Source organism: Oryzias latipes, chromosome 22 (genome assembly GCF_002234675.1).
Source record: "Oryzias latipes chromosome 22, ASM223467v1".
NCBI classification, from domain to species: domain Eukaryota; kingdom Metazoa; phylum Chordata; class Actinopteri; order Beloniformes; family Adrianichthyidae; genus Oryzias; species Oryzias latipes.
Window position 1 is genome coordinate 2,311,145 of NC_019880.2, and position 26,396 is coordinate 2,337,540.

At 45.2% G+C, this 26,396-nt stretch overlaps 1 protein-coding gene across 3 annotated transcripts; it reads left to right on the top strand.

Moving 5' to 3' along the window:
* The first annotated feature begins 1,782 nt into the window (after positions 1 to 1,782).
* Positions 1,783 to 26,268, top strand: LOC101164266. 3 transcript variants are annotated; one of them, XM_023952040.1, is made up of 25 exons: positions 1,783 to 2,393; positions 6,813 to 7,962; positions 10,246 to 11,917; positions 13,523 to 13,631; positions 13,760 to 13,915; positions 14,001 to 14,129; positions 14,283 to 14,405; positions 15,468 to 16,216; positions 16,451 to 16,736; positions 16,828 to 16,964; positions 17,048 to 17,101; positions 17,470 to 17,581; positions 17,653 to 17,984; positions 18,105 to 18,704; positions 19,324 to 19,576; positions 19,643 to 19,918; positions 20,620 to 21,179; positions 22,650 to 22,766; positions 23,355 to 23,466; positions 23,806 to 23,912; positions 23,990 to 24,053; positions 24,479 to 24,724; positions 24,819 to 24,956; positions 25,037 to 25,117; positions 25,196 to 26,268. In XM_023952040.1, the coding sequence occupies exons 2-25, from the start codon at positions 6,872 to 6,874 to the stop codon at positions 25,813 to 25,815; spliced, it is 8,124 nt and encodes a 2,707-aa protein (XP_023807808.1). In that variant the 5' UTR covers positions 1,783 to 2,393; positions 6,813 to 6,871; the 3' UTR covers positions 25,816 to 26,268. The 3 variants fall into 3 exon arrangements, with proteins under 3 accessions (XP_023807808.1, XP_023807807.1, XP_023807809.1); XM_023952039.1 differs by having other exon boundaries at positions 1,783 to 2,251; XM_023952041.1 differs by having other exon boundaries at positions 1,783 to 2,251; positions 17,473 to 17,581.
* Positions 26,269 to 26,396: the final 128 nt, after the last annotated feature.

Genomic DNA, 26,396 nt, shown 5'->3' on the forward strand with positions numbered 1-26,396 from the left:
TCTTTTGATTTGACCAAACCAACAAAAAAGACCATGAGTTCAAAGATCCAGATTGGTAAAAATTGCCAACAGCAGCCAAAATTGACAGCTATGTCTGAATTTTAAATCAAATGTATAAGCTCTGGGAAAAAAAGCCATGTTTAACATCCTTTAACAGAATTGTATTTTTTTCTGAAACACCTAATTCTTATTAGGTCCAATGAAAATTGATTATTTTTTTTCTTTTTTATACAGCTATCTAATCAGAACCACAATTCCTAAGACCACAGGTCAAGACTGAAGAAAAACCTTTAAATTCCCAGTCCAACTATATTTTTTCTATTGTAAAAAATTGTTCCCAGCGGTCTTTTAACTATGATTTTGCAGTTTTTTGCTAAAATCGAAAATTTAAGACACATTTTCTGTACATCCGCAGTAGCTCAGAAATTCGTTTTTGGGTTGTGGTCGTGACCGTTGCGGCAAAAGTTAGCTGAGCTAATTTCCCAGCATGCCTTTGTTTGCACTCTCTCCTGCTAGCAACAAGCGCCACTCAACCCCAAGCTAACATTAGCGTAGCAAAAAAAGGAAAAAGGGGGGGGCAAGAAATATTGGAAATATCCAGCCGTACAGATGGCAGCTCGGAGGAGGAAATGAAAACTTATATGGACCTATTTGTCTGTAAGTGGAGGATTTAGAATTGGAGCAAAGAAAGTCAGACTTCGACCCGCCTGTGCCAGTTGCTGGGTCACAAGTCCGAGCTTTTTCAAACATCTGTTTTCATCTGCTCCGAGTCCAGTGCAACTGAAAGTAATATCCAGAAATGCAGTTTTAATCTTCAATTATTTTACATGTCTTCTATTATGAGGAAAAAAATGCTACAAGAACATGCTTTAAAAAAAAACACGATTTCCATTTAACCGGTTCTGGACTCCAAAAGAACATAAAGCCCTAAACGACCTCTTCCTGCAACTTTTAAGCAAATTAAACCAGCTGTAAACATTGTGTTTCCATCTCAGGTAAACCTTTAAATTCCTGAGAAAAAGGAATAAGTACCTGTCAATCAACAGGCAAGTCCGCTTTGTTTCTTTCTCAGCTAGTATTGTAGTAGTATTGTAGTAGTATTGTAGTATGATTTCTGGTAAATCGCCTGTCCGTCCTGGGGGAGGATCCCTCCTTCATGTGGGCACCCCTGAGGTTTCTTCGTTTTTTCCGGAATCCGGTTTTTTTGGGAGTTTTTCCTTACCGCGAAGGGGGGTCTAAGGGCAGGGATGCCAGTATAGCTTAGTCAGTTTGTTAGTTCATTTTAGTATTTTTCTATTGAACTCTTTGTATTCGTGATCCTTTTGATTTCATGTTTTACTTCGAAGCCCATCGAGACGACTGTTGTTGTGATTTTGGGCTATACAAATAAAATTGAATTGAATTGAATTGAATAGTAGCTTAGATCTCAAGAACAGAGTCTCTACAGACGAGCAGGCGTAACCGTTAGGATTCAAACCCATTTAACTTATTGTACAGTCTGAGCATGCGCGCTCCAACCGTACGTGATTTGATAACGGCCTTATCGGTTCTTACCGAACTTTGTTGCCGTCTCTCGTCCCTGCCGCATGCAAGCACCGAGACAAAAGCGGTTCGGTTCTGACTTGATTTCTCTGTGTCGCCTAGAATTCCCACCATCTCTCTTATCTGACCTGGTTAAAAAAAGGTTCGCTCCGTGTAACGGATTCGGTTCGTTATGTCAGTGGTCAGGAGCCGCCATGATTGCGGCGGAGCTCGGCACGTCTCAGTCCGGCGCCCGAAACATGGCGGAGCTTCGACGCGGACGTTACTGGGCCCGCGACGATACCGTGATTAAGGCCGACCGAACCCCGGTCACGAACCCTTCCCGTGTAACAATGGGTCGTTCTCGTGCCCCCAGTTCGGGGTGGGGGCTCTACGAAGTGGGTCTATCCGTCCCCGTTCAAACGAATCCGACTCAGGAGACAGTCCGAAGGTCCGAGTAGCATTCTTGTCTCCTGCTCCAAGTGGATCCCCCCCAAGCGCCTGGACCGAGGCGTACGCAACACACTCGGACCAGGTGGTTAAGATGGCGTCCGAGTCTGCGCAGTGCCGAAGGAAGAGGACGCGGCGGGCGGGGACGTGACGAATAAGCTGCGCGTGTTCGCTGTTGGGTTAAAAAAAAAAGACCAATTTGAGGACGGCTACACGACGGAAAACCCGACAATTGGGACGGATTTTAGTATCACCGGTGTCAGACTCCAGTAGGCTTAAGGTAACGGTGTTTAGGTTCGGGGGCGGAAGGATATGATGAGATTATTGCTAGTTGGTGGGCAGCCATGCCATGGATTGCAGCCAGGCCTGCTGCTAGCTAAATGCTAGTTAAACATCAAAGAGCATAGTCAACTTTGTCATTGGTAGGTCAACTTTAAGATGGGATTCTAGTGGTTTCAAAACCCTGACCAGCTTTAACTAACCACAGTGTCTAACCGGTGAAGGTTGGTTGTTGGTTAGTGGTCACACACACATCAAGAAGACAACAGTTTAAATATCATTGACATCAAACACCACAGTGTAGGATGTGAATGGTGGCAGTGCTATGGTTATCTGACATTTACACCAAGACTTCTAGTTGAGCTAGTAGGTATAAATGGTTTCTTAGATGATAACATACGTGAGTGGGGTAGCTCTTCGTTTGTTACACGTTTTCAAAGGGTATTACTTGATATAACCTGAGATCCGACAAAACTGATGAAAAGACAGCCGAATAAGTAACTGCATTTCTTTCTACACAAGGCTAGGTGATATCGTAATGTTTTTCAACCCTAACCCTGTATTCTTAGAACCGTCTTTGGTTGGTGACTTGTTTAATTAGCGACTCGTGTTTATATTGGCAACAATGTTTATTGAATGGAACATATGTATGAGCATCAATTAGGGTAGATATTGTACTTGTTAGCATGGAAGAATTGTCAATCAAAAGCAAATATACTGTTCATAGCAAGGTTTGCTAATGCTGTTTTCCATCTTTGTGTGCTTAGGGCATAATTGATTCACAATCTTTTGGTGAAAGGAAAGCACACATGATCTCTTGATATAGTGCAATCTATATTGATTGATAGAAAATACACTTATGTTACAATACTTTCATCTTAAGAAAACAATACAAATTATTGGGACAAGAGCTGTAGTGGATCCAATCTTTGTCAAAGTGGCTCAAACATCTTATGACCTCAAGATTTGTCAAAACCCTTCTCCATTATGTGCATATGTTGGTGTGTGATTGTGTGTGTCAGTCCCATTAGTGAATCACTTTACAGTCAGTCCCATTCACTAATGGGACTGACTGTAAAGTCCTTTGGGTCTTAGTTAAGGTAGAAAAGCTAGGTACCGCAGAGGGTCTCACTGCGCATCTCGTTTGTGCATGTTCACTTTAAAGGGAGTTTAAAGTCCATGTTGCTCAGTATCAGCCCCATCACTGCTTTAGAGGAGATCTGCATGGAGTAATGGGCCAAAACCAGCAACAGTTTGTGAAAACCTTTTGAAGACTTACAGAAAATGTTTGACTGCTGTTATTTCAAACATAGGTTAAATAAAGTATTGAGTGGAACTTTTGCTATTGACCAAATACTTATTTTCCACCAAAATTTACAAATAAAATCTTTAAAAATCAGACAATGTGATTTTCTAAAATTTTGTTCCCATTTTGTCTCATAGTTGAGGTACACCTATGATGAAAATTACAGACCTCTCATTTTTTTGTAGGAGAACTTGCACAGTTGGTGACTGACTAAATACTTTTTGCCCCACTGTACATCCTCTGTCATGAGAAAAATGCCCCAAGAACATATTAAAGACATCAAAAGCACGAATGTCATTGTAGTGGGTCTTTAAACACCAATTTTATTATGTATGTTGTCATTATTGGAGAATTGTGTTTTAAATAAAGGACTTTGTTTACCAGTTAGTAGTTGATAATTTTCAAGTCTAACAGTGTAAAACTTCTGAGTTAAAATGCAATGTGATCGAGAAGGTAAGAAAAAAAGTCAGGGGCACCGGTGCAACGAATGCAAGAATTTAGCCTAGAGCCCTACATTATGTGTACAACAGGCAGAGCAACAACCAGCAGTGCTTTTTCCCAAGTAGCGACTATTATGCTGTAATAAGGAACCTCCTTATTAAGATAGATGTTTACTGTTCTTGTTTAGATTTACTTTGTTTTAGTATTCATCTGAGGCTCGGTACACTTCAAGATCTGATGAAAAGCCAGCCTTAGATTTTAGATCCTAATATAAACAATAATTATGAATACTCTGGATTTGTGTTATGGATTATGAACTGGATGGAACAGTTTGGAATTGATGATGTGTCTAATCATGAGTTTCATTTCTTTTGGGCTGAGTATCATTGCCAAACTAGTAAATCGATTTGATTTAGACGTACAAATTAACCCCCTGCAAGAAATTACTTAGAAATATATTGGTCATTGAATGGATGAATATGGATTGCATTTTTAAATATCTACCAACTGGATGCCAATTATTCATTTTTTTTAAAACCAGGCCTATATTTAATGAAACACTGCAAATGTCTTCTTGACATTTGAGTACCTTCTCAACAAAAAAATGTAAATCAAGATCATCTGGACCATTGAAGACGTTTTTTCTTATATCCAAGAGACTTTTTCAATCCTCTTCAATCCATTTCAATCTTTTTTTGATATGCTAACCCTCATGGATGAGAACCTTCAAACATTTAAATTATTTGCTTTGGCAAAAAAGATAGATTAAAATCGAATTGAAAAATCAGTGGTAACACAAACCCTGCTTAAGAAATAAAACATATTGATAATATTTTTGTTGTAAAAATGTTTTAGACAACAGTGATTATGGTGATGAAATGTAGCAACTGTACTATGAGCTTTATAGAACCAGTGCTTTCATTGCACCACGTTTTGGCTTTAGCTGAGCTGCTTTTCAATGTGCGGCCATATGGTCAGCAAAAAGAAAAACAACTTCTTTACCTGTTATTTTTGTTGATATGAAAAGACTTTATCACCCGTATCGGCAACACCATCACAAGAAGTGGGGGCACGATTGGTTAGACTGAAATAAAATGAGAATGATTGGCAACATTGTGGTGAATGGAAGAAGTTGGTGTTTCGTGAAAAATGTACAGGAATTGGTGCAAAATCCTGAGGGGGCTGAAAAAATATGCATTTAAAAACATGCTTCAAAGGTTAAATTGTGGTTCTAGGATGTATGGGTGTGAGGAGAAGGTGAGAATGTGAGTGTTGTCTGTTTTTTGGCCCTGCAATGGATTGGCTAACTGTCTCCGCCTTTGCGTGACAATAGCTGGGATAGGCTCCAGCCAACCTGTGACCCTGAAAGAGATTGAGCGGTTTTAGAACATTGACAGATGGAGAGTTGCACATGTTGAACTTAATACATCTTGATCAGCCTCTCCTTCACTTTAGTGGTTTTGGTTTACTGTGGCATTTCTCACTGTTGCCTTTTTGATAGTGGTCCAACTTCTTGTCATCTTCAGACACTATTCCCAGTTTCCCACCCTTTATTACAGTTTTTCTCCGTTGGTTTGGGTCATTTCTTGAAACAGAAATTACATTCTAAAAATTCTAAGATCATTTGGCAAAACAGTCTTACTGTTCAGCACAACACTATAGCTCACGTGCAAAATCAAATATATCTCCCATAACTGTTCACTCATGCTTCAAAACTAAATTCCTTTTCCATGTAAAAAGTCAGTGCCTCGAAAATGGCAAAGATCCTTCTCTATTGCTTTGGCTCATTTTTTGAAGCAGATCGGACGTTCTCAACACTCTTGTTGCTTTTGCCAAAATAATGTGGATGGTTCGGCACAACGCCATGGTTCACCTGCAAAAGCTCATATCTCTCCCAAAACAATTCACTCATGTGTCAAAACTAAATTTCCTTCTCATTTAAACAGTCAGTGGCCCCGAAATACTTCCTCCCTTTGGTATTGTGTAGGCACTGCAAGTCAAAATGATTACGGTAGATGTTTTGTCACTTTGTCACTATAGCAGAGGACCATTGAAATATCCCTTATGTCCACCTTTCCACCTTTCCATACAATAACATATAGTGGTAGGTGATGCCCTATGAGACCTCACTCATTTTCAGGGATCAAATCAAAATAATAATAAATGTATTAAATGTTCCAAGGGATTCATATATCGTATTCATGGTATTATGTTCTTGACTAATTTTGAGGATTGAACAGACTATTGTGCATGTGATGACTTACACAATGAAATGATGCTGACTCATTTTGGAGCGAACAACCATTAGACAGAGAATCAAAAATCAGTTTAGATCAACAAGATCTATTCACTTGGAAATTGTGCTAAATGTAGCCTACCTGTACTTAATCATTTGCAAAGATGTACTGAGACATTGAGACATGTACTAAGACATTTGCAATTTGATAAAATTAATGAGAAATTCCATTGTGTTGTGAACAATTGCCTAGTGGTTTGGAGGTTTGTCCATGTTGTTTCGAGAATGTAATTTCTGTTTCAAGAAATGAGCCAAAACAATGGAGAAAAACTGTCATTCAGAGTAACATGGGTTTGAAGATGGGTCAGTACCAGTTCCAACAACCTACCTGAATCCAATCTCAGCCAAAAGGAAGTGTGTTTGATTCATTTTGGGTTTGAAAGGATTTAGTTTGTTCCCCTCACCCACCAGATTTTTGTGCCAGTTATCACAGACTTTGCCTCCTTGGAATTACATGAACTAAATGCAGCTAAATGATCAAACGAGGAGGAAATTAACTTGACCTTTCTTCTTTTTCAGGATGCGGTCTTGACTCCTGTGCAGATGTATGACAAGTGGAATTCTTCAGAGATCTTTTCATGGCCTCTTCTAAGATTCAGAAAGGGATGGTGTTTCTGAAAGGAGACGCAACTGCCCTGGCTGCAGAACCTGCAGCTGATCATCCTGCTGCACCTCTCAGACCAGTGAAGAGAACCAAACAATGGACAGATCAAAGCACTTTTGCATCCAGTGAGGAACCAGAGCTTTGGGATGCACATTACAGGAATGTGTCCAAGGAGTCCATTGTAGAGATGGACGGACAAAAGCACCCCTCAAGTTTGAACACTCACGCAGGACACCTGTCAGCTGACAGCACCTGCAAAAGGGTTAGGGTGACACTGGACAACAACAGCATGTGGAAAGACTTTTTCAGCTGTGGTACAGAGATGATTCTCACCAAACAAGGCAACAGGATGTTTCCGTACTGCCGGTTCCGCATCACTGGATTGCAGCCATTGAAGAACTACTGTCTTTTAATGGACATTTATCCTTTAGATGGCAGTCAGCACAAGTGGAACGGCAACAGCTGGCAAGTCTGTAGAAAAGCAGAGCGTCATATTAAAAGTAAACCATTTGTTCATCCTGAGTCTCTTGCTACAGGCGAGCACTGGATGCGGAGTCCAGTGTCCTTTTACAGACTAAAGCTCACTAACAGCATTTCAGACCAGGAGGAGAACATCATCCTGCATCCAATGCACCGTTACTTACCACGCCTTCATGTGGTCCAGACTGACAAGGCTCCTGAAGACATTCGTTTAAATGGTCCCAATGTTCTCACCTTCACTTTCCCCCAGACTGAGTTCATGGCTGTTACTGCTTACCAAAACCCACAGCTTGCTCAGTTGAAAGTCAACTACAACCCATTTGCTAAAGGCCTGAAAGAAGAAGGGTCTGTTTCGTGGAGCCTGAAAGTAAAAAGTAACTCTAGCAAAGTCTTGAACACAGAAAGGGGGAATGCAATAACTGAGCAGCATCCTATGAAGAAAAGCTTGAAGTCACTGCTAGCAAACCACAAGCCCAGATGCCCAAAGACTGTTAACCCAAAGCCCATAGACCCACCAGCCATCCAGAGAAACGCTACTACACACAGGGATCAGTCAGGTGCCAAGGTCACAGGAGAAAGTCCACGGTAAGACCTGTACTGTAACAGGGAACAGCTTTGTTTCCTTTTACTCAATGTCAGATTTAGAGGGTAGTTCATCTGCATCTAGCTTTATTGAGTAAAGTCTGCCAGGATATGAAAGGTCTTTACAGTTTGTTAGTTTCCACATCAACCTAAAAACCTGCAAATGTTGCTTTGAATATTTCTTACACAAACCTGAAACAGGTACAAAGGATAGTAGCACATTGCCACAATAACAAAGTTTAAGGTGAGAGTGATACTAGCAGAATTTTACAGTAATATTCCTTAGTGATGAACAGTGTAAAATAATACTGCTAAGATATTTTTAATAATTGTACAGTTACTGCCCACTAAAGCAACTTGTCACAACAACATTTAATGGACATTATGTCATGTAAACACATCACTGTGAACGGTAGAATACATTATGAAAAAAGTACTGCGATAAATATTGATATCTGTAACACTCACCCAGAAGGTGTCTCTTTCCAAGATTACAACCAGATTGTTGATGCCTTGGTCCTCAGGTTGTGTATCTTTCCCTCTCACACAGTTTGATACGCGTTTCAATACATGGTCCACAAATCAAAAAAACATCAAATTCAACTAACCAATTTTTGTATCTTAATGAAAACAATCTAGATTTAGGCAATTAAAACTATAAATGAGAATCCATGCCTTTTAACAGAGAAACCCTCTTTTCTTTTACTTGCTACTACTTTTTATTTTAAGCAACAAAAACAAAATGTCTTTTGACATAACAGTTTCAAACTTAAAAAGCTGGCAGTTTGAGTTTTGTAGACTGTTTTGTTGTTTGTGGTTAAAACTAGTGTGTCATTTTCATATAGTTATGTATTGTTTTCAGTGCTGGGGGAGCACAACAGGAAGAGGAACTGTCAAAGTTAGCCAGAAACAGATTTTTGTTACTTTTCAGTAGATTTTATACTGACAGAATCTTGCTTATATCTTTAGTTTTCAACCCAGCAGGGGTGATCGATCTTTCAATACATATTTATCTTTTACATCCCTTCTTTGTCCAGGTAGTCTTTGAAACTAAATACTTTAAATAAAGGGATTTTTAGAGAGTGTGTTAGTGTCATCACGTTTACGCTTTGTGCAATCAAGTACCAAATACTGTGACATTCTCTCAGCTATTATCAAAGTTTAATCTTGCTTGCTGCTGTGATTTAGGTTGTGCTGAATCAGGACGCTGGACAGAAGAGAGACTTTTCAAAGTGCTGTAAATGTTGGATGATCAAGCACAAAATTTCAAGTCCATTTTGGCCGAATTAAAATGATCTGAACTATGTTCTATTACAATGATCTGGAATAGTTAGAATACTTTATAACATTTGTCATTTATTTAGATTGAGTTCAAAATAATTTATGGTACAAAAGGCCCCTTTTTTTCTTGTAGCACTTTAAAAAAACCTCAGTTGTGAGACTGCGACTCATAAATAAGCTGAACTGAACTGGATTTTACTCTCTACGCCATGTTGGGTTGAATGATATCGAAAGCTTTCTGGTGGTCAGCAAACCTCTTTTTCTAATAGAAAAAACAATAAGATTAATATAAACCCTAAGATGATTAATAATCTGAACATGCTGATAAAGTAAGTTAACCTGTAGATTTTTTCTGAAATCCATCTTATTTCACTCAGAGCACTTCTTCAGACAATCCTCCACCTTGTACTTCAGTTCTTTATTTCCATTCTTTTTATGGTTGAATGACTTTTTGCTCAAATCTGTCTTTTAACTCTTAAATAATATTACCATAACTCTTCTATGTTTATACAACTAACCCAATTCCAACGGATTCTTTAAAGCTTTTCTCCACGTCAGAATCAGTTGGAATGATGGTAATTGTGTATATGGTCGAAGACTTACGATAGTTCAAAGAGCTGCTTTTTTTCTTGCTGTCGCCACCAACAGATCCAGTATTTTGAATTGCTCTGAAGTTGCTGCCCTTCCAGAGTGACGTCTTTTTTTAGCTGATGTAGGCTTTTTAGACCAATGAGATACAAAATTCTGGGTTTATGAACCTAAATGAAATGAAATTTGATTTGATTTGAAATTGTTTATTTCAAACGATCAAAGAATAATGGACAAAACAATACAATAAGCATTCATACATTCATTCAAAGACGTATCAAACTTAGGATAATTAGAATTGCTGAGAAAGTCAACTTGGATTGTGGACTTTCATGTCGCAGAATAATTTCCTTTCCTTCAGGATAACTAAACAGACATAAATGTCACTAATGTTTTGCTTGTGTTTGGTTTTCCCAGCTCACGTCCCGCTCAGAAGCTGTTTTCTGAGCTGATTCGCGAAGCTCATGTCTCACTTCAGAGATGTAATATGGACAATCTTGTCACGGGTCAAAGCACCTCCTCTGGAGCAGCACAAACAAGAACTCACACTACGATCAGGAGGGGCGTTGGAGGTCAGGCTGTTCGTCAGAGGGACAGGTTATCTGTCAAAGCACTACAGAGAAAAACTGAAGCTTTTGAGAAAAGAAGAAAAACCAGAGATGAAAAGCATTTTTTAAATTCATCTAGCCACAAGGACAATGCCAGAACCAAGGCTTCTAATTGTACTTCTCCAATTGGGTCCCAGAACTCTTGTGAAAGTGTGGACCTGCAGTGCAGTTCAGACACACCAGAAACTACGAGGCATCCCAAACGTCCTGCCCGCCTTCCACTACCAGCACTTGCTCTGTTTTTGAAACAGCATTCAACTAAATTAAAAAAGACCACAAGTAAACAGGATTCTTCTCCGGCAGAACTTGTGTCTGGATCCAGAGGTTCTGCCGGAGTTTCTGAACTGACTGTGCCTGAACTCATCACTGAGAGCTGCAGACCTGCTGGAGCTGACGTTCAACTGGAACGAATGCGTAGCCCTGAAAGAGCAGGTGAAACCTATCAAAAGCCTTCTTTTCCTTCAAGTGACTCTTCTTTTTCTGGAGCAGACCCAGAACAACCAAAACCCAACTGCTCTTCAGACTTGGCTTATGAAAACTCATCCTCAGAGCTGCTTATACCTGATGTCTCATCAGTGTTAACCACATCTCCCTTTAGGACACCTACATCCACCCCTTCTACGTGTGCTACCTCATCATTAATCCCAAACACAGTGTTACCCTCCCAAAACTCACCCACAACGTCTGCAGAATCTTCAACACTACCTCCAGACTCCCACCCCCCGAAGACAGAGTCCTCTCTTCCCGACCCAGAGTGTTCGTCTTTTGACTTTGAGCCTCTGTCACCGGCAAGCTCCCCAGAACCCTTACCTTCTCTGCCAGCTTCGTTGGCTCTGGAGCTGGACTCTGCATCTTCTGAAGCACCTTTTCCACCTGGAGCTTCTGATGACCTGCTGCCAAACAGAAGCTCTGTGTTCAAATGGCACACAGTGTTACCTTCATCAGAGCCGTATGTAGAGACTCCCTTTGCAACATTTCAGCCTGCTGTAGGATCTGGCTCAGCTTTGCTGCCTTGCCAGGCTGAACCACAGGGTCTGAACTCGTCACCATCTACGCCTTCCAGCGGGCCCCCTCCATCATTTCAAGACTGTGAACAGCTTTTGCCTTTCCCCGCAGAGCTTTCGCCTCTCGCACTTCAGCTGCCATTGTCTCCTACCTTCTCACTGGATGGAGACAGACTGTCACCCACACCTTCCCTCACCGACCTGGTGCACTTCTTCTCAGTTGATGAGGACGCTGGGATCGGGACAACCTTTCCAAACTCAGAACCTGCTGTCCCCATGTCCCTTCCGCTGACAGCAGAGCCCCCTGAACCTTTACTGCCTTCACCTCCCGACTCGGTCCAAAAAGGCAGACGCAAGAAAAAGAGGAAGGGGAAGCTGGACGAGATGAACGAGGACCAAAAGATAGAAGACTACAGTCGTTTGCAGCCTAACTTGGAGGAAGTTGAGGAGCAGTTGTTCATTTCCTTCACGTCTAAGGTAAAGAGGTGGAAATGTATACATAACCTCTGAAAGGCGATACCTCCAATCAAATTCTTGTCTTTGTTTCTGCTTGAATGTATTTGATTAATGCGCCCAAATGATTTTTTTCAGCTTTTATTTCCAGTTATATCTTACCAATGACTTAAACGATATCATTATTTGCTTAAAATCTATTCATTTTTGTGACCAAAGGTACTGGAGCATGTGACTTGACAGGTGCACAGGTTTAAAGATAGACTGAATGTTTACGCTTTTACAACTGCATGTACCGTTAAGAGCTGCAACCAACAAGCAACTGTAATGCTGAGTGAAGAAGCAAAATCAGTTCTGGTCCAAAACCAGTTTAATCATTGGATGGTTCTGCAGATGAACGAAGACATTGGTGTGCTGAACCACAGACACAATAAAGAAAATAACAGCAGTTGATGACAGGAACATTGTAAGAAAGGCCAAGAAAGACCTTAAAACAAGAGTACAAGAAAACAAGAACGACCTCTAAAGGCTGGTTTACATCTGAAATAAAACAGCACTTTGAAGACAAAATCATTAGTTATATCAGTTTTTTGCAGTTTATTAGAATTTACTTTTTCATAAAGATTATATTCAGTTTGAGTTTGTGTGACCCATTGACTGTATATGATAACTGGACTGAGTGACCCCTCCCTCCTGGCGTTCCAAACAGGAAGTACCCTCTGGTTTCATGCATGTTAGAAACTGACCAATCAGACGCCTCAATAAAAGTAGGCGGATTTTAATTGGATTTTGAAAAGCAATTCGGACACCATGCTCACTACTTTTTTTTTATAACGGCAAATATGACGTCATCGATTTTACAAAGTGAAAATCTAATTGATATGAGCGTTTTGCGACGATCATTTATGAGTCCACTGTCTTCTGAAGATAAAAACGTTGATGGTTTATTAGAAAAATACATGTAAATAATTTTTTTTGGCAAAAATTGTTCAGACGCAATGCATTGTGGTCTATATTCGCTGATGTAGTGAGCGTCGATGCACACTATTTTTTTGCAGAGACTTCTGGGAAATTTCTAGGGCACTGGATTTTGAAATTGTAGATTCAGACAGCACTAGAAAATGTAGTGCACTATGTATTGAGTAGGGAAAGAAATTCGGACACAACCATAGTCTTCCGAGCCCGCTGTCTGTGGGAGGGTGTGGCCTTCCAACAAGCTCCCTCCTGATGGGCGAGAATGGTTTCCATAGAAACGATGATTCAGACCGTTTCGGACCAATCACTGCTTACTTATGACGTCTGACTCCAACAGCGTCTGTATCGCAAAAAAATGGCGACTGTGTTGACTTTTATTCGATTTAAGCCGGAAGTAAACCATTTCAATGGGTAACATTACACTCATTCAGTCCAGTTCTCAGATACAGTCCATGGTGTGAATAGTGTATGTCCCCCATAACAAAACTTCGTAAGACCCCCCCCACCCACACACACACACATATTACACAAGAAATGCTATTCAATGGAATTTAAGGAGTTAGTCAGACTTTTTGAGACCCTGAACGTTGTTGTCTGATCTGTCTTTGAAGGATTTATTCTCTGATATTTCCTAAACATGTGAACATTTTACAGGAGGCCCTGAAGCTTCATATTCCAGACGTCCCCGATATGCCCCCCCATCACTCTGAGACGACACCTGAGAGTCACGACGCTGCTGAGGAGCGAGAGGAGCGCTCCGAAGGTAAAAAATGAGGAGCAGGCGTTCCTCTCTATCTGAATTTAGACTCAAAGCGATAAATGTTTAAGGGGAGGGGTGGGGGGCATGTCGCGTTCGAGGAGGACAGGTTTTGTTTTGTGCTTCCGCTTCAGTCGTCTGCCATGACAACCAATGCCACTTGAAGGAGAATCCATGTGAAGCTCCGGTGGAGGCTCTGCAGGAGAAGATCGCTGCATACCAGCAGACGCTGCTGAGAGACTTGAAACTGATGAAGCACAGGCAGGTCATCCATCCGGTGCTGCAGGAAGGTACTTACCACCCGTCCTCTTCAGTACTTCAAATCCATCACTGAACTCAACGTCAACTCTTTGTTTTTCAAATCTCTGTGTTCAGTGGGTCTGAAGATGAGCCTGCTGGATCCAGCTCTGTCCATCGACCTTCAGTACCTGGGAGTGCGCCTTCCCATCCCCCCTCCTGGAGTTAGTTTAGAGTCTGTGACCCAGAACCTGCCATCGTCCAGGGGTAAGCTCGTTGTTTCTAGCTCATTAAAGACCTTTTTGATATCAAACAAAAGGCCCTCTTCGTGTTTTATGTGTATGACTAAGTTACAGGTCCAGCTTTACTGACCCAGAGGGAGAACTGATGCACATGGGATTTTCATTTATTTTCTTTTAGATGTCCCTGCAGGATTTATGTCCAGAACGGGAAAAACTACAGATATGACACAGATCAAAGGCTGGAGAGAGAAGTTTAGTACAGCAGAGGTTGCACCCTCCCCTGCATCCTGCAAACCTGAAGGTACTTCACATTTCCCCATTGGTCCATTCTGTACATCACCCGAGTAATGTTTATTCGTTCATTCATTCATCTTCTAAACCCGTTGTCCATTTCGGGGTCGCGGGGCTCCCGGAGCCAATCCCGGCTACTGATGAGGGCAGGACAGGTCGCCAGTCTGTCGCAGGGCCACAATCACACACCCATGCACTCTCACATTCACACCTAGGGACAAGTTACAGTAACAAACTTACCTATGGAACATGTTTTTGGACGGTGGGAGGAAGCTGAATCCCCCTGAGAAAACCCACGTATGCACGGGGAGAACATGCTAACTCCACACATTGGTGATTCTGCTCCAGGTCCCCCAACCGGGGGCCTTCTTGCTGTGAGGCAAGAGCGCTAACCACTGCGCCACCGTGCATCCCAGTGAGTAATGGTCTAATTTGGAACATGCGTGATATTTTCAGAGAGGCTGAAATTTAAATTTCCATCAAACATGTCCAAAAAAATGAACCTCCAACAAGTTGATCATTATTTTCTGAATTCTTTCTGTGTCTTGGCATGGAAGCTGCCTCCGACTGGAGCTATCATAGTCTCACACGATTACAAGCTCTAAAAAAAAAAAACTGAATTTAATAAGAAGATAAAATCAAGACTTTTGGCACTAGGTTGTACTTAATTTGATTTTTGGTCTAAATTAAGCCACGCCCCTACCACCAAGCGGATTACACGAAGTCTGTCAGCAGGCTCCACCTACTTTTATTGGAGGCATATGGTTGGTCAGTTTATAACCTGAATAATTTGTAATAAATTTTATTTAAAAAAAAGGAGGATTATCAAGAGCGTGTTATGAAAGGTCTCAGATCCAGAATGGTTATTCTGAGTGATCAGTTGATCATATTCAATGCCAATCCCATCGCCAAACATCTCGGATGAGCTGGATCAGCTTCATTTTGTCAGTGAGGAGCTGCAAGAATGAGGAGCTACTTTAATGTAACTGTCAGTTAAAGTGTGGAATGGGAATAGGGTTCGTTCTGAGAGGATTCCAACAAACCCGTTTCTTCACTGTGTTGTGCTCTGCAGCTGGTCCCAGTCCAGACCTGCAGAAGAAGAACCTGTCGGCGTTCTGCAGTGACATGTTGGACGAGTACCTGGAAATCGAGGGGAAGCTGATCGATGAGCGGGCCGCCAGTTTCACCCAGCCGCCACAGGAGCCGCCGGTGTTTGAGCTCCCAGCGAGGAGCCCGAGCTACGTCCGGACGCTGGACCACATCCTGAAAGTGCAGACGGCTGGATCACCCGCCTCAGACCTGGTGTCTGGATTCATCCCTCCCTCCAAGAGACCACGACTCAAAGAGACAAAAAACCCAAAAATGGTGAATAGGAAACGCATCGGCCCCAAACAGAACAAACCCAGACCACCACTTGGTGCTGCTGTGAGGTCTGAGTTGAATTCAGCTGCACCAACGCAGCCCATTTTACAGACTTGGGAACCCCCCCCTCAGAGTACCCAGCCTTCAGACCCTCCTCCTTTAAAAAAGAAGCGGAAGCTCAAACCCAGAGCCTCATCTCAGACCCTGAGTCCAGCTGAGCCCGTGGCGCCGCTTTCCCCCATATCCAAGGACCTGGCTCCGCTGGAGTCCGACTCTGAGCTGGGCCCGACCAGCAGTCCAAGCAAGGATGTCGTCAGGAAGCCAAGCCGGGCCGTCACGACTCGAGCCCTGCTGAGGCAGAGGGACCTGGAGGACATCGTGGTCCAGGAGGGCCGGTACCGGACCAGCATCACCGAGGAGAGAGCAGCCATCGCTCTGTCCTCGCTCTTCACGCTGACCGTGAGTCTGTTTTAGCTCCTCCCCAATGACCCAAACGTGTCTCACATCACAGAACCAGAACCTGTTCAGTTTGTTGGTTAAGGCTTAGCGGGTTCTCACTGCAGTGAGACCTCCTCTAGGTTCTGGTTCCTCGCTGGATTGTGGTGGTTTATCACTAAACAACAACTTCTAGCTGAAGTGCTTTCTGGCTCTAAAAGCCTCTCCTTCCTGTCCTTCATATTTTCTCCTCCTCAGGGCTTTGTGAGGGAGAACCCAACGGCGCCGATCCAGCTCCCGCAGAGGCCGAAGCCTTCCTGTCTGAACGAGTTCTGCAGACTCGGTTGCATCTGTGCCAGCTTGACGAGAACGGCCCGCGTGAGCCACTGCGGCCGCTTCGCCTGCATGTTCGGCTGCAGCTGCCTCAAGCAGAAGATGGTCCTCCTCAAGAATCTGGAGAACTCGGACTCCAGCCCGTCCACCCTCCATGGCGGCATCAAGAAGAAGAAGAGGAAAAGGAAGAGGAGGATGAAGATGGCTTACGGTCGGTTTTTCTACCTCAAAAACGTCTTTTCTTTCCCACCTGATTGTCAGAAAGGTTTTAAAGTTTTCTCTTCTTTCTGCTGGATGTTTAGTCCTGAAGGATTCGGAGAGCGTCTTCCAGCCTGCAGAACGAGTCCAGAATCTGTGGAAGAAAGGCGAGGGAGACGTGGATTCAGAGCCCGTCTACGCCCCCAGCATGTCGACGTCGCTCTGCAAGGATTCTCGTCCCGTAAGGATTCTTCCTCCCAGACATGTCGGAAGAACCGGGCCAGCCGACCCACATTTAAGACCTTCTCTTTCAAATGTTCCCAGGTGAGAAGACGGTATCGGAGCAGCTGCGCCAGAATCCGAGTCTACAACAGGAAGGTGAGGGCCGTTACACCAGAACCGAGTCCAACCGATGTTGGACCAGCTTTTTTATACAAGTTGGAACCTCTGTTAAAAGTTCTCTGACCTCACTGGGTCACGTTCTGACACAAAAACCAGTGAGAGGACTTACATGTTCCTCAGACGGAGAAACCGGATCCATTCATTGAAAACAGTTAAGAAGGTTGTGTTTTGTTCTGATGCACTCTGACTCGATTGAGAAGGAATCCACATTAGGGTTGCCACATTTGGACCAAAAACCGCTTTTTCAATTCCCAGATGTTTCCGAGTTTTATCAGATGTGTCTCGCAGACCAACCTAAACCTGCTGGACTGCTCAACCGGTTGTTCAATCCTGTTCTTCTCCAGCAGAAAACTGCGGCCGATGAGAATGTTTCCAGAAATAACTCTGCTCAGTTGAAGTTCTTCATGAAGGGGAGTCAGACGGTTAGGATGAAGAGCGCAGCACAACGTCGTCGTGGTGAGTTCACAGCCTCTTTCATGGCTGCCCTTCATGACTGTTTGTAACGGCGGTTACGGTTTCTGACACAGATGGGTCCAGTCCCACCCAACCCTCTGAGAGTTCAGAAGCAGAACCGGCACCGAAGCCGTCAAAGCGCCTGTTCCTTCACACCGCTTGCCATTGGAGCAGCGAGGCGGACCAGAACTTTGTGCTGAAGAAGCTGAGTAAAGCTGTGGCTCAGGATGAACTGAACCAGCCCTTCTGGGTCAGAAAGTACTTCATCAGTCCTATGGACCGGACTGTGCAGGGCAGCGGCGCCGACCAGTGCATCCACTACAGGGTCCGCATCACCACACCCAAACGGGAGAGGAAGAAACGAGCAGAACCAGCCAAGCCGAGAAAAAATCCGAGTCAGAAAAAGGTGAGGAAGAACAAAATGGAGCTGGTTCTGGTTCACATTGGCGTACAGAACTTTGGTTAACTGCTTAGATGTCTTCAACAAGCTGTTGAAACTCATGGAGATGTTCTTTGCTTCCTTCAGAGAGAAGTGACCCAGGAGGAGCCTGCAAAGATCTACCAAACAGAGGTAAAGGCGGAGCCTGTGGAGGACCAGGAGAAAGCAAAGGGGGCAGAGCATCCTGAGGACCGACACAGGAAGATGAAAGGGAGGCCTGAGAAGCACAGGCAAGAACTGCCAGACGACTGGCAGACGATGGGGGCGGGGCATCTTCAGGGCCTGCGGGCGGAGATGGAGGCGGAGACTCCTGAAGACTTCTACAGGGAAGAAGCTAGACCCGTGGGGGACTCGCAGAAACAAACGGAGCCTCCTGAAGATTGGCACAAGGAAGGGGCGGGGCATATGGAAGACCTGAAGGAAGAGGCGCCGGGGACGAAGGAGGAGGAGCCTCTTAAAAACTGCCCAAAGGAGGGGGTGGGGCATGAGAAGGACTGGGAGGAAGAGGAGGACGAGGACACAGAAGAAGAGGAGGATGATTTCCCAGGTTTCCTTGACAGCGGTGAGGAGAATAGCGAAGGACAGAGAGCGGGCTTCATACCTTTTCCTTTCCCGGCGGAACGGTCGACCGCTGGTTTCCTCTCCGCCTCGCTCAGACAGCCAGGAGGAAAGGATCAGCTGGTGCAGGTAAAGCCTGTCCCATTTAACCTCTGCTAACCCTTTTGTGAGAAGATTTCTATAGTGCAGCTGTCGGCGTTCCGCTCTTCAGTGAGCTGCAGTCCTATGCAGAAGTTTCATGCGTCATAGATAAGGGGGTTTATGAAAGCAGAGCTGGCTAATTTCCCTCTTGGTTCTTCATTTTGGACGGTTAGTCTGATGTAAGTCTGACGCCTCCGTTCACTTGTGGAGTTGTTGAAGTGTTTGCTGCAGACAAGATGGCGCCTGACATCATCGGCCAGAAGCAGAAATTAAACAACTAGGCCCCACCCAGAAGAATTGTAATAAAAAAACGTAATTAGAGCTTAAAAGGAAAAACTGCTGTTTTTTTCCCCGAGCGATATAGGGGGGACTTTCTGGTTCCGGCCGTTGATGCCTGCAGCCAGACCAATTGATATGACCTTTCACCCGCAGCATCCCTGTAGACAGAAATGTACACGAGTCGTCTACGACTGTGATATTTTGTACGGGTCACCTGGGTTCCCCGCACACCCGTTTGCCCGTTTCCACCCGTCAGGACAGTCGGGACCAAAGTCTGGACTAAAGCTTTACTCCCTTCCTCTCTGAGCCCGTCTCTGTGGTTCTGCAGGTTAACGGGAAGGACTTCAATTTGGCAAAGATTGAGTTGGGGAGGATGGGGGCGCTCCACCCGGCGAACCGCTTGGCAGCCTACCTGACGGGCCGCACAGCCTCCACCCAGCAGCGTAAGGCCTTTTTACTACGCTGCCGACGTCCGCAGGACTCAGTCCGCTCAGCCTCGTCTCTGCTCGTCGCCGCCGCCGCCGCTGTGGCGCCACCCCCATCCACCTCGCAGCCACCAGCTCCAGCGGACCCCCCCACCAGTAAGTATTGCCTCTCCTCTTGGTTGAACTTACCCTTTGACCTGGACTTTTACCGTCTGTTTTCAGATCCACAGCTCAAAAAGGACGTGAAGGTGACCCCCACCTCTCCCAAAGCCCCCCAGGTGTTGCTCCTTCAAGTCCCCGGCCCACGTAAAGCTGTTGCTCTATCAGTCAAGGCCCCCCAGGCGCCCGGATCCTCGCCGAACCAGCAGAGGATGATCCTGCAGCCGGTTCCGTCTCTGCCGGGCATAAAGTATTTTCGCAAGCCGGATGGAAAGTTGGTCCAGCTGGTTCCTGTGTGTCACCTGAAAGCCATCAGCCCCAAGCCCCCGGCTCAGGGAGGTGGGTGTCCAGACGGGGGAGGGGGGGTTCAGTTTGTGTGTTATGAAACCATGTTGAAGGTCACCTTGAGCAGATGTTTGGTCCGTTTTCATCGTCTATCAGCCTCGTTCTTAATGCTGTACGATTGCGCAGCTGGTCCAGAACTCGGCTGCACGCCTTTTAACCAGAACCAGCCAGAGGGACCGGACCGTCTTAGAACCTCTGCACTGGTTTTGGTCCATTTAGCGAATGAACCTCCAATTCAGCTTTTTATTAGGTCTGGGGTGTTATTGTTCGGCCTCCCAGAGTTTTGGCCCTGTTCGACCTCTGACCTCTTGTTCCGGGTCCTCTGAGCTGCCCGGCCAGGTGGGCCCCCTGGGGGCCCCTTGTGGGCCCCTGTCGGGCGTACTGGACCCAGGGGTTGGGGGGTCTGTGGGGCGGGAGGGGTTTTGGGGGTACGGTGTGCTGCTTAGAGGCTGACACCCCAGGCAGACGGCGCCTTCTGAGCTGTCTATAGCTTTTTAGAATCATTTCTCTTTAAATTGTGTTTGTTTTTGTGTATTTTATTATTGTGTTGTTTTGTTGCATGTGTGTGTTTTTGCGTTCTTGTTTTTTTTTTTATGGCATCTTTAGCTTTTCTCTTTTTATGAAAGACGCTTTAGACATCAAATGAACATGAATTTGAAATCTTTGGTTCTGACATCTGAACCTTCTTCTCCCAGTTGCCCCCCTCATCACTTCAGCCTTCATCTCTGATCCAAAGACCCCGGGGTCTTCGTCATCTGAATCCTCCTCTTCCTCCTCTCCTTTTGCGGCCCCCCTCAATCAAAAGCCCAACTTCCTCAGTAGTCAGCGGGTGATTAAAATTCCAGTGAGCAGCTTCACCAAAGACTCGGTCGTGGTGACCATGAAGGCGCCGCCCCCGGCCCCCCCAGCTCCTACGAACCCGAACTCCTTCAAACCCTCTCCGGGTCAGGAGCTCCAGCGGGGTGTCCCGACAACGCCAGTAGCTTTAGTTCCTGACGGGGTCCAGCACCAGGCTGCTGTTGGGACCTGTGGCCCTTCTGCCCCCCCCGCTGAAAGGGTGAGTCCTCAGCAGGAGTTGGCTCGTCACCCGTCTGACCTGGACATCGTCTGCGTGGACGCCGACACGGGGGTTTACTCCCGGAAGAGGCCGCAGGTGGAGTTTGTGGACTTGGTGTCCAGCAGCGACACAGACGACTCGTCAGACCTGGAGGAGTCGGACAGCGAGGACGACAGACCGGGGGCTTTACAGAGACACGTAAGACCCCCGATGTTCCAGATTTAATCTGAAATGTGGGTGTAAAAAGAAATGTCTCCCGTTATGTTGAAATCAGACAAACCGATAGAACGACACATTTGTGTGCATTTTTTGTGTAAAGGGAGTCACCAAAAATATATCATAAACAAGTCATAACCCAAAATCTTCTTTTACAGTTAGTGAGGTGAGAGGCTCAGAACTGCTCTGAAGGAGCCACACAGCTGGGAATGGATGAAACCTCGTTTTACTTTACTGCTTTAACATTTCACACAGCTAAAAACTACAGAAATTATGGTTTTTATTTCTTAGAAATATGTTTCAAACATGTTAATAATAAAGTGCATTCAATTGGGCACATAAAGTGGAGAGTAATAATGACCACGATGGCAACAACAACCAAAATGATAAAAGTGCAAAAGTGTTAATATCACATTTCTGCAGTTCCTGTGACTGAAAAGGCATGGATGCTCCGCCCCCTTTTGGTGAAAATAGGGTGCAGTTACGTCCTTCTTCAGGGAGGAGGGAGAGAATGGGTTTCATAAAGAAAGAGTTAATTACCGGGCGGGGTTGAAGTTGGCCACACAGCCGTTTACGCGGGTGACGCAACATAAAAAAACCAAGGAAACGAAGAAAAAAAAACACAAAAGGCCAAACAGCTGATAAAATAACTTAAATTCTAAGCAAGAAAACTATTACAGAAATGCAAAACACAAAACTACTCAAAAATGCAAACAAAGACCACAAGATTAAATTGAACAAAAGGACAAAACCAGAATAAACTAAGAGGGAAACCGGAGGCTTTCTCAGGCTGAGGCCGGGCAGACAGCAGGGGCATTTACATGCATTCAGTAGTTCAGCTGCCACTGGAGCAGAGCATCCTGGGAGATTTTAAAGCTGAGGAGCTGGACCTCCACAGGAGGCTAAAGTCAGTCACACGCACCCTGATCTAACAGTCAGGCTGCACGTATCCCGTGAACAGCACTACCGCACTACTCTCTCTACAGAGAGCGGTCAGCCACCTTGTGTCCCGCACGGGTTCGATCCCTTTTCAGCCTTTTTTGCATACGTCAGCGCATTTGGGACGAGGTTTAAATAAAGAATCTTTTGTCTTTTTATCAGAGAATTATGATCCAAAAAGGTGGAGAATAATATCAAATGTTCACGCTCATGCACGCAAAGTTTTTAAATATTTTAGCTTCCTCCACAAAGCTTCCCTCACCTAACATTGCTGACGATCCGTTTCCTGATTGGCCGCCCAAAGCTGTTTTGATTGTTTGCATACACACACATGTGATTTTCCACAGCAGACTGCAAGCTGGTGTATTGCGACACAAGCTTTTTTTTTTTTTTTTTTTAAACCTGAACTTTTCTTTGAGTCTGCTCACTTTCGGATTTGGGTGCACGTCACGTGCACTCTAAAGCCTCCCGGTGGCGGGCGCCGCTGACGCCTCTGTTTTCGTGCCTCACCAGCGTCACAACCAGCAGGAGAGGGAGCGCCGAGTTCAGATGCGGCAGATGTTTTGTGCCCTGAGGACGGAGGTTGGAACGACCCAGGACAAGCTCTCCAGAATCGGCACGCTGAAGCGGGTTAGAGACCCCCCCCCCACGCACACACACACACACACCCCTCTGTCCGTCTGCTCATTGGTCGCATCATCAGATGAAGCTCTAAAGAGTGTGGGGGGGGGTCGATTCATGATGAGCTGCACATATTTTTAACTTTTGATACTTGATCTGCATTTGCTATGGAGGCTTTTGAAACTTTATAATATCCATATTTCCTGACATAGTTTTATTTTTTATCATAGTCATGATTTTTCTAATGAAAATAATCTGCACATATTTTAGAAAACTGATCTGCAAGTGTTATGTTGATTTCTAAATATGTGTATTTTTACATAATAATTAAGTAATTCATCTTTGTCATGTGATTTTCTTAATTCTGTCTGGTAAAAGTTATGAACCGGATAATCATAAATACTGTAATGAATGGTTACGGTAGAACAGGTTGGGATTCTATACGTTCACTTCCTTCCACTTCCTTTCATCCATATCCAAAGTTTGATGCGTCTTTGTATGAATGTAAAACTGCTGATTGTGTTGTTTTGTGCACTATTCTTGCTTTAATTGCTTGAAATAAATCATTTCAAATCAAATCAAAAACTCTTCTTTCAGGCGCGGGAGGAGATCCAGGAGTTGAGGAACGCTGAGACCATCCTGAGGAGGAAGAAGACCAGACTAAAGAGGAGGAGGGACCAGTTCCTGTCCATCCTGGTTCCATCAGCAGGTCTGAACAGAACCCCCCCCCCTGAGCCCCGCACCAGATCAAACCTGGTGATGGCCAGCCTCCAAACAACCACCTGAACCAAAACTGACCTTAAATTCCTAACCGGACCGGGATTCTCTTGTTTGATCCGCATTAAACTTGCCGGTGTGAACACACCCTGGAACACAGCAGAGCGCTTCTTACAGCTTTAAAATGTTTTCCATGCCAAGTTGTTGGTAAACTGAAAACCAGCTTTGGTGATAAAAATGTCCTTCCTGCGCCCTGGCGGGTTTGGCAGTTTGGCGGGGGCGGGGTTTGTTTGAATGTGCCTAAAGGCTGACGCGCTGTTTCCTCTGACAGAAGATCATTCTGATCTCAGCCTGAAGGAGCATCTGCCAAACAAGTCCATTCATCTGTCACCTGATGGCAAGGAAAGCCCAGAATCCAACAGGGCGACCTTCGGCGGGGTACGAACTCTGACTCCTCCTATTCACTTGTGTGTGTGTGTGTCTGTCTAACTGGTGTGTCTGTTTTTGTCTTTTAGGACAGTCATGGTGAGATGAAGGAAGCAGAGAGTCAGAGCAAACCTCAACATTTCATCGGACAACGTGGGTTTGACTTGCTTCGCTGATTCTTTTGGGGGGGGGGGGGGGTTGTCGTATCCAAAGCTTCACAACCGACACCAGTGGAACATGGGTCTCAAGCCGTAGTTACAGCTGCCCTCACGGGTGGATACGGGTGGTCTGAGGGGCGAAAAACGGTCAAACCTGTACGGGAGCTGCAGGTGACCCACAGGAAATATTAAGGGGGTAGAGAAGAGTAAAAACATACATTATTGGTGAATAAACCCCAAAATCACTTTACGCTATGTCAAACCTAAAGGCCAACTTCCAGATGACCTTTAAGTTTTCTGTGTTCCTGTTTCTCCTCCACACTGACTCACCTGTTCACCTGTAGCATTATCAAACATGGAAAATGCTCCCACCTCCCATTGGGGGGCGCTCTGACTCTGCACTGTGTTTCTTTGTTGCAGAAAATGTCCTTGGATTCCTTTTGTCCAACCAGGACTGGGTGACAGCGGGGGGCGGGGCCTCAGCACCAGCAGGACACGCAAACAGTGACAACATAAATAATGTGTTGACGCCCGACTGTGCTGAGACATTCCAGGCAGCTGTCCTGGCTCCTCCCCCCAAGCCGCGACAAAAAACGATTCCCATCATTTTGTCTCACAGTAAAGTTCCCGCTCCGTCAGCCAATAAGAATCCAGCAGCTCTCCAAGGTGAGACTAACCTACCTGCTGTAGACACTAACTAGTTCTTTAACTGCTGTGTGTGTGTCTGTCTCCACGCTAACCATGACCACCTCTCCTGCAGGCCCCCCTTCTTCTCACATCTCCCCGCCTCCAGCTAAGATCCCGCCCCCTTTAGGAAAGGCATTACCTGGCGCTCCAGCGCTGACCCCGAGCCCTGTGACGGTGACTCCAGTGGTTCTGACGCCGGCACCTGCAACAGGTACTGATGGCTCCCACAGCTCCACGTTACAGCGCTCTTACTTTGAAAGGTCCTGACATCTTCCTATGTGGATGTTTCAGCTGTGAGCTCAACCACTCTGAGAATCCCCATCCTGACCAATCAGGAGGCCACGCTGTGCTCAGGGCCCCACCCCTTTACAGGTAAGACGCGGCATTGCCAGGAACTGTCCCTGAGTTCAGAGGAAGAGCCGATCACAACCGTTTTTCTTTTTTTCACAGACGTCAGCCGTTGGGTTACAACAACACAACCTGCCGCACAGGAAGACACACAACTTCACACGCAACCCCAGCAGGGAGCTCCTGATCCAACCAGACCACCTCCAGACCTGGCAGGTCTTTCTCACCTGAGCCTGTCAGAGGAATCCAACCTGAACCGACGCCAGAACCTTCACGTTGGAGTTCAGCAGCAGGGGCCTCCAGGACCGGACAATGACGGCCTGTCCTCCCTCCTGAATGAAATCGTTTTTTTGAACCAGCAACCCATTTCCATGGCAACAACTGAAAAAACTCTTTCTGAGGACTCCTCTGTGGTGGGCGGAGCTTCTGGGGGTGACCACGTTCCCAAGCCTAACGGGCAACCGGCCTCTAAAGGGGGTGTTGTGCAGCAGGGTCAGACCACTGGGAACGGGAAAGGGTGTGTCCTAGCCCCACCCCCTTTACTACACATGAAAGTAGGCGGGGCTGCAGTGACGGCCCATGCCAACAGTGCCACGACAGCGGCGGCAGGTCCAGTAGATGGGGGAGGGCAGGGGGGTGCATCGTCTCTGGGTACGTCATGGAGGCCCAGACCGATGCCGAGGCTGGTTCCTCTGGGACGCAGAGGGGTCTCCCCCACGTGACCCGGCCGGGCCCCAACTCTTGGTTCTGGATGGATTATTTGTGTCCAAACAGCCTGTTTGGTTCCGGCATAACGTGGACTGTTACAAACATCCTCCTGGACGCGGAGAACTTCTGCTGTTTCTCTGTTTGTTGCTTATTTACTTCAGGGGTTCATGTTTGTGTTCGGCTGAGAGATCTCTGGTTCCTGAAGAAACATCCTGTTTAGCGGAGTTCAGATGTTTTTATACCGAAACTGAAAAATGAGTCAAAGCAACCCAAAAAGGAAAAGGCAGAACTGTTTTCTGGTGAGTTTTCAGTTCTATTATAAGCTACTCTTTTATTTTGAAAAAAATATTATAACAATAATCACAGGAACAAATCCTTTGCTGCTTCCTGCTTCAAAGTAAGAGCACTCCCTGTTTCATAAACATCCATTGCAAATCCTGTTTGGATAATAAAGGTTTTATAAGAACTTTGGAGTCTGGACGTGATTTCAAAGAGTTTTAGTTCCAAGGTGTTGAATTTGTGGCGCTGGAACAAATTGGTGCAATGGATGTCTCCCTTGGGGGGCCCTGGTTTGTGCCTGGGATTGGGGTGGGGG

What these genes read in the sequence shown, in the direction of transcription:
- LOC101164266 (XM_023952040.1), top strand. Translation starts at nt 6,872, where the DNA reads ATGGCCTCTTCTAAGATTCAGAAAGGGATGGTGTTTCTGAAAGGAGAC. An exon ending in AAAATCCGAGTCAGAAAAAG is followed by an intron (nt 17,985 to 18,104) that starts GTGAGGAAGAAC and finishes TGCTTCCTTCAG; the next exon opens with AGAGAAGTGACCCAGGAGGA. An exon ending in CGGGGGCTTTACAGAGACAC is followed by an intron (nt 21,180 to 22,649) that starts GTAAGACCCCCG and finishes GTGCCTCACCAG; the next exon opens with CGTCACAACCAGCAGGAGAG.